This window comes from Rosa rugosa, chromosome 7, assembly GCF_958449725.1.
Source record: "Rosa rugosa chromosome 7, drRosRugo1.1, whole genome shotgun sequence".
Lineage (NCBI taxonomy): Eukaryota > Viridiplantae > Streptophyta > Magnoliopsida > Rosales > Rosaceae > Rosa > Rosa rugosa.
The window spans coordinates 17,371,503-17,382,963 of record NC_084826.1 but is presented as its reverse complement, the minus strand read 5'-3'; the positions used below and the strand labels follow the sequence as shown (position 1 = coordinate 17,382,963).

Sequence of the window (11,461 nt, the reverse complement as noted above, 5' to 3'; positions counted from 1 at the left end):
TACATTTTATGACCCTTGAGGAACTTCAGGACCCCATATGACCAGAGATCACAACATGTGGTTTCGATCATTGTATAACTCTGAGGAACTTCTGGCCCTCGTTAATTGTATAGGCTCTGAGAAACTTTATGCAATTATAAAATAAGATGGTCAGATAAAAAAATAAAAAATAAAGCAACCGATCAATATAACATATACCTGGATTGCAAGCCGAAGAAAAACCGTTCTCCATATTATCTTTGAATGATCATTTATTTTTTTTTATTTTTTTTTTATATCCCCAAAATTAGATTCCTATCCTCACATGACGGACGAAGCACTATGTTCTATCAACCAATTTGGTTAATAACTCCATCGTGTTCAACTGAACCTTGCAGATGTAAAAAGATCATCAGTAACATATATAGCATAAATTCAGATTGATATGCTGTAGTATTGAAAGATATATATGTGATAAAGAAAGAACATGCAAGTGTGTTTTGCACGATTATCAAGTTATATATTATGTAAAGATAAACATGATAATACTCATAGAAGAAGTATCAAACTTGAAAACAAAAACAGAAGAAACGAATGTCATTGTGCTATAGATAAACATATATCTATAATAAATAAACATATGTATATCAATATATGAAGCAGGAATCGATGGCACATTGGCACCCTTATGATTATACTATTTGATTAAGGGCAAAGTGGGCTGTGATTCCTATATCTCAAAGTGGAATCTAGTCAAAGCAAACACATAGCATATATAATTAAGGAACAATGCTCGTGGCAGAGTAATTAACAAACATCAGCTAGATAATCATAGCCGTACTATCTTTGTAAACCCTGATATGCATAAACGACATAGATTATAAATAAACTCGTAGATCATGATCGGGTTATAGATAAGAGTAACAACGTTGCACTATAAACTCGTAGATCATCATAGAGTTTTTAACAGAATAGCAGAGCGTGCTGATAACGTGTTATAAAATAGAGAGAAGATGGAGAGAGAATAGTTGGGAGGAAGTAGAAGTATCTCATTCAGTCTCATTAGTCTCCTTTATATAGAGGTAGGGTTTACATCAAAATACATAACTAATGAGTATTTACATGGACATCCACAGATAATAATATTTACAACATGATTCGATTTTAAATAATAATTCCAAGCAATTATCGTGTTTTAAGTTGAGTAGACTAATCCAATTGGCATTTCCTCTAGATAAACAACATATAATCTCACATATATGTACAATAAATATTCTTTGTTTTTATTTAAAAAATATAAAAATCTTTATTAATTTGATCTTGAAACATAGACAACATAAGTTACGAGCTAGACATTCAAACAATTAAATTAGCAAACCCAACAATAATAAAAGGATAGCGCTCCAGTACTTGGAACACTGAAGCATCAATTGATCGAGGTCCATCGTCTTATTTTTAAAGATATATTCAATAAAATAAAAAAGGCTAGGAGATTGAATCATGACTGATCGATATCCAAATTCAGAGTGTCACTGGATCAATAAACAGTGAAGCAATAGTGTCTTTCATCAGTTTTCCAACATGCGTGAAGGCATCTCCGCTTTTGTAAAGGAGATCAACCACTCGAGTTAGGTTAAGAACACGATTAAGCACAGGCATTGGCGCAGCAGTGGGTCTCAGAAACTCTTCGTTTATATCCATCCACGAATCCACAATTCGTTTGTTAAAGACATCAATTGTCTCTTGCTCTGAGACCCCATATTCATTCATGTAGCAATCGATACAAGAAGCAACATGCCCTCTCTCTTTCTCAAACTACAAAACCAAATCAAATGTTAATTCCAAAAATATATACTATAGCATTCAATTGCAGCTCACATTTAACGTAGGAATACCTTGTGCCCAGCAATGTCATCCATAAGCCTAAATATGATATTCGAAGCTCTAAGAATTTTAGGATCATTGGTCAACCACTCAAATGTCGCTTTTGTTATAATGTCTCCCATATCTACTAAAGATACCACTGAAAGCAAGGTGTTACCGATACAAGATGCCGCAACACGCATATACTCATCCATTCTTGGGGTGCATCCTTCGTGGAACCATCTGGCCTCAGCAAAATAGAGCCTGGCTTGATTCTTCATCTGCAGGGACAAATATATATCGATGCATCGATCATATACATGTTAAACAAATGAAAAACTTCATGTACTCCATGTAGTGGTAGACTAATCTACCATTGCATAGAATTAATCTATCACGGCATGGAGCTGGTCTAGTTTATGTGTCATTGGATAATGCACTGTGAATATTCCATACTATAAATAAATATTGAGAGCAGTACTAAAGCTTAATTTTCATGCTTTGACATACAATTTCTTTTACATAGTAAAGTTGGTATGATCTTCCTTGCTTTATCAGTTCCTCCCCAACTTCATTGACAACATCCAGAAGTGTTAGATAAAATGGTTGCATATAGTCTGGCAATTGATCCATGCAACTAGCATCCCATCTGAAAGTTGTTTAAAATTTATCCATATTCATGTTAGCATATAATGTTAAAGATGTATATTATGCCAAAATTGAATCAGGAGTAATTGAAAAGGTAACGGTTTGTTTATTTCAGACCTCTCAATTGCTTCAGTTAAGATGACGAGTTCTTCGAATGTACCGAATGCATCATATATATCATCCATTACTGTTACTAACTCAATCAGCTTCGTCAGAATGTTTCTCCCGAACACGTATTGGGGTTCAAAATATATTCCCGTTATCCAAAAGAACATCTCCACGAGCCTATCTCGAGCAAAAGGCAACCTCCTTGCAAAGTCTACTCCCTTATACCATCTAGTATATATAGAACAATATTAGAGGGATATAATTTATCTTGTATACATGTAGTTAGTTAAGATCGGTGGCCTAAAATTACCTTATAATGTCACTGAGTTCCTTTTTGTGTAAACACTGAACAAGATTGAAATCTAACTTGGCAAGTTTCAGTAAATCTTCATTGTGTGAAGCTTCATCTTGGTATATTGACATGTAACGCCGAGCACCTAACCTCTCTACAGTTTTTAATAGAGGTCTCTCTAGGGCTTCAGTTATTTGTGCTTTCAGCAGAGAGCTTGCACTGGTTGAAGTTGTTGCAGTCTGGAGATGAGTGGTGGTAAAAACGAGAGCCTCTTCTAGTAATTTTTCTCCATGCACCATTAGATGGGCTGCCTCATAGAAGCTTAGCATACCAGAAACATCAGTAACTAAGCTTTCCTTGAAGTCACCATTAGCATCTTTGAACTTGTTGAATACATCTGCATAATTAAGTACATATATGGTTTAAAATTAATGGAGATATGTATGTACGTATAAGAATTGAAATATAAGATACCTTGACTACTTAACCGACCCTTTGCCAAAAAAAAAAAAAAAAAGCTACTTAACCCACCGCAGGAAACATTATATCCATGTCGTCTGAGTAGTCGAAAACGAAGAGCAACATTGTACAGATCACCATCATCATCTTGATAGGTAGCATGTATACGTTCCAGGGCTTGTTCTATATCAGTTTCAAAATGGTAAGCCACACCGAGGCGCTGGATTGCATCAATTAGCTTCAGTTGATGTGAAAAATCATCAGCAGCATCAGTGAATACTTCCTTCCTCACTACTTGTTTCAACTCCTCAACTTGTTTTTGCATATGAGCTTGAGTTACCTGCAAATTAAAACAATTTAAATGATCAGCAAAACGTGTGTACATATGTATGTTGCAGTAATAAAACCTATACATACAATGTCTTCAGCATAGTTAGCAAACCGATCTCCCCAAATGCTAGGTTCATAATTTGCTGTGCGCCGAACAACTTCTGGCTTAGTATTGATCTGGGATTCAGCTGCTGGAATTGTTTGGACAGACATGATTAGTTGGCTGTACTTTTGGAGCAGCTATAGGATTATGCTAGGAGCTTCAGTGTAAGTATGAACAACATTGCTTTTACGGCCATCTATTTATAGGGGACTCCATCCTTATCTGCGAACAGATGCTAATAATGAGTTTGGAAGAAATTTTTACTGTAGAACAGCTGTGCATAATTGCATATCACCTTTGTAACAAAACGACATAAAAAGGACATATTTCCATTTTTATTATAAGGACATATACTACCATTTACCATTAGCAACGTGAATCACAAATGACAAATCTAACAGGGGGAAAAGGACAAACAGTAAAATAAGTGCCATTATTTAGGCGCATTAGCTGACACACAGTAAAAAGATAACATTTCCCATTTAAAATGATGCAAATTATTGGATTTTTTGCATTTGCAAATAATTTGATCTAGAGTTGGCCCCACTGTGCAGAATATTTATTTGGATTGACCAAAAAAAAAAAGTTGGCCCTCATCAGTCATCACTGTGCATTATTTGATTTGATGATTTTGATGTGAAGTTGCCCCTCACTGTCCAGATTATTTTAATTATGTTTCTTTCTTTATTTATTTATTTTTTATATTTGGTAAGTCAATCATCCCCAAATGCTAAATTCTTATTTTCCCACAGACATAGAGGACTTCAAAATTCTTTTTGATTCAGAATTTCTTTTCCGATCAAAACCATCTCTAGCATAGTCATTCTATCTTTCTAATGAGATGCTTTGAAGTTCAATCATGGCAAAACAAGAAACTAAGACCCATCTTTGGAGAAAATTTTACATCTGATTTGCAATGGAGACATGGAAGAAAAATATGAGTTCAGTGATCATTCGAACCCCTTTGAATTCATTATTCATAGTAAGATTTTAACTAAAATTATTTGGTGTATTGGAATTTATAGCAATTATAGCACTTTACAACAGCCTAATAATGATAGCCTTATTATTATCGACATGATTTGTTCTACTATATTATGCTAGTAGCACATATTATTGTCCCCACACGAAGATTGCAACTCATTGCATTCAATATTTTGTAAAACATCTCCAAATTTTGTGTACATCATCGGCTGCAGTGTGGAGGCTTGTGGCTGAAGTTGATACAACGCTGATTCCATATTTTTTTATTTGAGGATTATGCACCTGATTTAAGATTCATAAACAAACAAGCATTGAGTTTGGTGCTTTGCAAAGTATGAGAACAAGTTTTACAATTTGGATTCGGTTGGATGAAGGTAATTATTAAGGAAGTATATTTTTTGTCTAATAATATAGGTCATTTAACTTAATAAACGTATTCTTTTTCCTTCATTTATAGGTAAAAAAATTAATTTATTGTATAATCATGTTTGATTTATGATTGACTAGTCAAATAGAAAAAAGAAAAAGAAATAGAATTACAAGGAAGAATAGTTAGGGTAATTTATAAATAAAATTGAATTAAAGTTATAAAAAAAATAGAAGGGGTGTATTATAGAGAAAGGATATGTGTGAATAGCATAAATCCAATTCCTATAACCAACCAACCACTAAACATTCATTGCATGTGAAATTTTTTTTACACGCATGCATTTGTTGGATTGCTCCGAAATTTTAGACAAGTATTTTATCTTTTTCATTTGTTGTTAAAGGAAAAACATATTATATGCTTTCGTCAAAGAAACAGACGAAGAGAGAATCAAGGAATTGCAGTCACATCAGTATTTACCATAATTATTGTAATTGATGTTAATCGATATTTCCATTGTAATTCCATCCTTATATAAAGGGGCTATGAAATGAAATGAGTAGACCAATTCCAATTGTCAATTTACTTTTACACGTTATCAGCACACTCAGAGCTAATAGCTAAGAAAAATAACCTAATTTTTCTCGTTTCTTTCTTCTTTCCGTCGAAAAAACCAAAACCCTAGAAGAAATTTTTTTTCTCTTCTGCCGCCACCATACCAAAAAAAAAAAAATCTTATTCCTTCTGCCGGTAGTCCACACGAGCCTCTAGGCTCCAGCCCAACCCACTTGCACCGGCGCTGCATAGACCAGCCAAGAGCACAGACCGGCCTCGTCCAGCCCCACAGACCGCCTTCATTTCCCTCCAGCACCGGAGATCGAATTCGTCGCCGTTCCAGATCAGCATCATACCCGTCCAGGAGAAGACTCAGTTGAACCTGACCTCAGCACAGCAAATCCGGCCAAGTCCCGGTGCCCTAGACCTCTTGGCCGGCTCTTCCTCCGTCAGCCGACCTCCATTACCAGGCCGCACACCTCTACCCTCGTCCTGCTCGCTGGCGCGGCCTCCCAATCTTATCAGCTCGACGCAGCAGCCTGCCAGAAAATAAAACCAGAAAAAGAAAGAAGACGCGAAGAAGAGAGAAAAAGAAAGAAAAAAAAAAAGAGAGAGAAATAAAATAAAAACAAAAAGTGCTGATCCGGCCCAAAGTAAAGAGCCGACCCAAAGGAAAAAAAAGAAAGCCCTGCAGCCCAGACACCATGGTTCTAAAAATCGGCCTAGGCACTAGGCTCCACACTACCGTTCGGATTTTTGCCTAGTCCTTTGAGCTAGGCGCTGGGCCGATTTTCTGCAGCCTAGTCGGGCTGGGCCGAGTCTAGGCGTCCTGGGCGGGTCTTCCTCGGTGCTGGGCGCTAGGCGACTAGGAGCTGCCTACTTATTTTTTTTTAATTTTTTTTTTTAACTCATTGATAAACTCAACAAACCGATCGTAGTAAACTAAAAATTGAACCCAAAATCGACTCTATGTTAGTCTTGCAGTGACTACAGCCGCCATCTCTCTCCCCGCTTTCTCTATCTCTCTCTCTTTCCGAGTCTTCGGCGCGGCCGCATGGCCTCCTTTGCTCTCTAGCCTCTCCTCGACGATGGTACTTGCCGAATTGGTAAGATTGAATTTCTGGGTTCGATTGCTCTCCAGCCTCTCCTCCTTTGCACTCCAGCCTCTCCTCCTTTGCTCTCCAGCCTCTTCTTTGCTCTCTTCCATATTATGGATTCGATTCTTCAATCTTCAATCGAAGTCTTGCTTGGACGCTTGGTAAGTTGCTGCTTTGCTGTGTATTCAATTTGTACATACCTCCAACAATATGGAGTATTTACTACATCACCAAGCATAAGTAACACCCACTTTAGGACACCCACGAGACATGGCAGGGCCCAACCGCGACATCCATCTTGTAGCCCTATGTTCAAGCTACGCAACGGTATCCGGAAGTCGCAAATCCGTCGCCAGGAAGCCACCTTTCCGGCCTTGCAAAGTTGCCCTCACAAACTAGGCTTTCTACACTAGAATAGTTATCTTTGCTTGTCCCACATCGAAAACTATGTAAAGGAAGAGCACTCCTTCACCTATAAAAGGAATGCCTCCTCCCACTTAAACATCCATCCAATTACATCTTTTGTAATCCCCTTGGGCCGCAAGGCTCAACACACTAGTATAAACTTTCAAGTGGACGTAGTCTCCCGCTAAGGCGGAGACGAACCACTATACATCTCGTGTCAATCTCTGTCACACCCCGAATTCTGAATTTAAGTAATTCATATTCGAAGCATGAACCTCAAATACCCTGTTTATAATCTCAGAATTTTTTTTCTCAAAATCAACTGCACATTACACCTCTCAATAATTACATAAACCAAATCCTCAAGCTACTTATTACAGTACACTCTCACCAAAACAAATTATAAAGCTCAAGAGAGCACAATTCTCCTCACAAAACAAATGCTATAAATCTAATACTAATACTCTAAACCGCACGATCACTGCCCTGATTCTCCTGACCTGTAAGACTACCCGCTACACAATTTGAATAGTGTACCGGGAATTGCAACAACACAAAACCCGGTAAGCTTTTGACAGCCCGTATGAGTAAACAAGAAAGAACTGTTGATTTATTCAATTATATTTATTATAACTCAAGTAAACAATCAACACAGTCACACGGTAACTCCAAAAATCACATAAACATAAAAGCAAGTATATTCTCGATACTCTCTTTTAAAACTCAACATTTAACTGATCACAACCAACAACTATTGCAACATTAATATGTGAAATAACATTAAAGCAAAGCATGCTTGATTCTCTTTTCACTAACACCTTCACATATTAACAATATATCACAGATAGATATTTGATCAAAATAATATAAGTACACTTTTCTTTTTAGTGAATTTTCGGATTAACTGGTAACAAATCATAAATCCACGTGTTAGGGTCCATAATACCAAAACACGGGAAAGCCAGGTTGATTGGTAACAATTCATAAATCCACGTGCTAGGGTCCATAATACCAAAGCACGGGAAACCACATGCTAGGGTCCATAATACCAAAGCATGGGTAAGCCGCAGCATACCAGGGTCCAACGTACTATACCCAAGTATGTATACTCAAAGTAAGCAACCTTCCTAAGAGTATAATAGTGCACTATCTGTAGGGACTAGGGCCCAAGGCTAACTTCCACATAACACCAAAACACATTTACCAGTAATTCACTTAAGCACGGGGTAGTAGATAACACCCGGCTTCACAATTGTACTTCTCAGACATAATCAAAATCACAAAATACAATCTTTATGATTTATAGATCGTATATATGTATATGTACACCCACATAAAGAGACATATTATTTCAAGACAAATCTTTATTTCTTAAAATAATTTCCACATATTCACAATTGGGCATATAAAATAGCTTTCACACCACATGATCAACATTTCATTATTCAACAATTAAATGCGAGATTAATAGCTTGAATAATATCCAATTCATTCTCAATTATTTCATCACACCAATCACACGTCAACCAATATATATATTCCACGTAGATATATATATACGTAATCATCCGCTCAGGGATGACCACTAATACCAACTATAGTTTAAGCATAAAAAAAACCGTGAAATTCATTTGTATAATAAAATCATTTTACTTACCTATGGACCGTAGTTGATCAAGTCCATATGATTTAAAACAAATATTTATTCCATAAATATTTTCACACAATTACGACAAAAATAAAGTAATTAAATTTATTCAGTTCGTAATATGAACCACGTGAGGTTTACTCACCTCTAATTCAGCTGCGTCTTCTTAACAGCTAAAACAACAATTTTCCCGAATTGTCCGCCAAATCAATCCGTCGATAACCTAATCCAATAATGATCTTAACTTAGCCAACAACTCATAAATGTAATTAAACGACGATCCAACGCTCAGATTCAAATTAAACGATGATCCAACGGTCGGATCTGAATTTAATGACGATCCAACGGTCGGATCCTCACGGATCGCCTTTAGGATCATCCTCCAAAATTATCACGAAGATCCAACGGTCAGATCTTCCTGAATCGCCCTTACTAACATCTCCACAAAATTATATGAAAATCCGACGGTCGGATTCTCACGAATCGCCTTCCGAATAACTATTTCTCAATTATACGAAGATCCAACGGTCAGATCTTCGCCCGTGACCTCACAAAGTCACCGGGACAGTCATACGATCAACATATTAAAATTTGAAGTAAAACCGATGGTCTGATCTTCGCAGATCGTAAACCGAAGATAAAACGTAAAAACCGTAAATAGTAACGTAAAAACGTAAATCCACTATTTATCAACTTTTTCTAACATGACCAAGTTATATATCAAAACGCTCGTATGGATGCATAGATCATCGCCTAGATAATGAAAACTCGAAATATGGTCTGATACGCCGCCACAAGCGGTGGTCAGTGGGCGGTCAACGCGGCGGTCAACGCCGGTCAACCACCTCCGATGGCAAAGTGACCAACTACAAACTGGTTCAAAATGAAAGGGTGATCGACTTCCATACCTGGAGCTAAGTCTGGTTTGGCCTAGATCGTCCTAGATCAAGCTTTGAAGTTTGGATTAATCTGGTGCGTCTGATTTGATCAGATTGAATCTGGGACGTTGAAAAAGTCAAACCATGATCTAGCGTTCTATACACAAAATCGTGATGAAAGGCTTACATGGGGATGATCAGCATGAGGAGGAGATCACGAAAATGGGAAGGATCGGCCGAGGGGATGCCGGAAAATTGGTTTTCCGGTCGGGTCACCGATCGGAACTGTGGCTCCTTCGATCCAGCTTTCGGGGCAGCGGCGGAGCAAAGCGACACCAGAGGGAGGCTCGTCGTGTGCCGGCGATCTCAGGGGAGCCCGGGTCCGGGGACGGAGGAGGCCGGAGGCGCCGTTTTCGGCCGGGTCGGGTCGACTAAGACCCGTCGGGTCTGAGGGTCGAAGGAAGAGAGAGAACGGAGAGAGCTGGGGGACTGTTCAGCAAAAATGAGATTTTTTCGTCCTTAATGAAAAATTCTGATTTTTCTGCTATTTATAGAAAAATCTCAATTTTCAAATATTCATATCTTATTCATACGAACTCCGAATACTGCGTTCCATATATGTACGAGATCGTATCGACGAGCTCTACAACTTTCATGAAGGAAGTTTTCCCAAATTCCATACGTATAAAAAGTCAATTTCCATGAGCCCCTAAATAACGTTCGTTTTCGAAAATAAAATCGTTCGAACTAATTCCACAACTTTTCCAAGCTTCGTACTCGCTCCTACTATCGTGAAATCATTTCTAAAAATCCATGGAATTTAATTTGGATTTTCGGGGTATTACAATCTCTCTCTCTCTCTCTCATTTAAGCTAACTAGAGACCCCCTCGGTCACTAACGTTAACATTGGCGCCGTCTGTGGGAAGCCAACACAAAGGCTTCATCACCTACCACGAACTTCGACCCGAAAGTGTCGAGTCAACGCTCGTTCAACATCAAATAAGGGGTCGGTCAACGCCCGGCGGAGGGGGTCAACGCCCAGCCACTTCCGCCAGAACTCCTCCTCCGCTGGGAACCATCTCCGCCAGGTGTCTCCGCTGCACGCCGCTTCGCTGCACGCTCGCTGCAGAGCTCCGCTGCAGCTACCTCCGCTACACTCATCCGCCGAACTGGTGCCCCGCCGAACTGGAGCCTCCGCTTAACTCGGCGTCTCCGCCGAACTCTTCAGACACCGCCGGACTCTTCAGTCTCCGCCGGACTCTTGAGCACCAGCGGCAAAACCTCCGCCCACCAAGACAATCTCCGTTTGGCAACCTCCGACCAAGCTCCTCCGCCGAGTCATCCTCCGCCGGCCAAAAGCTCCACAACCGCTGACCAAGCCCCCGCGGGGTTCCAGAGCTCCGATAGCCTTCCTCCGCTAGGCACCACTAGCGGTCAGCAGCTCCGCTAGCGCCATCTTAGCAGCACCGCCACCACCTGCGGAAAACAGATTTGCTTGCGCCATCAGGCAACGCGCCGCTGCTGGCTTCAGCAGCAACCCAGCGGTAATGGAGCGCTAGCATCAGCAACCCAGCGGCAAAATCTCAAAAAAAAAAAAAAAAAAAAAAAAACTCAACAATAATACGCCATGCAGTAAGCCCAACTGAAGCTTGTCAGGTCGCAAACCCAGCGTATACAAAGCGCTAGCACGCCATGCACTGATTGAATTCCCGTTAGGCACCAGCCTTCAATTTTGGCTTAGGGA

General features: G+C 39.1%; 1 protein-coding gene across 1 annotated transcript; it reads right to left on the bottom strand.

The window, feature by feature from the left end:
- Window positions 1–1,240: 1,240 nt before the first annotated feature.
- LOC133721860 ((-)-alpha-pinene synthase-like) lies at window positions 1,241–3,965 on the bottom strand. Its single transcript, XM_062148604.1, has 7 exons — window positions 3,767–3,965; window positions 3,422–3,689; window positions 2,909–3,287; window positions 2,608–2,826; window positions 2,353–2,491; window positions 1,875–2,123; window positions 1,241–1,794 (listed from the first exon to the last, which is right to left on the bottom strand). Exons 1-7 carry the CDS (start codon window positions 3,890–3,892, stop codon window positions 1,501–1,503), a joined length of 1,674 nt encoding a protein of 557 aa, XP_062004588.1. The 5' UTR covers window positions 3,893–3,965; the 3' UTR covers window positions 1,241–1,500.
- Between the last annotated feature and the right edge of the window lie 7,496 nt (window positions 3,966–11,461).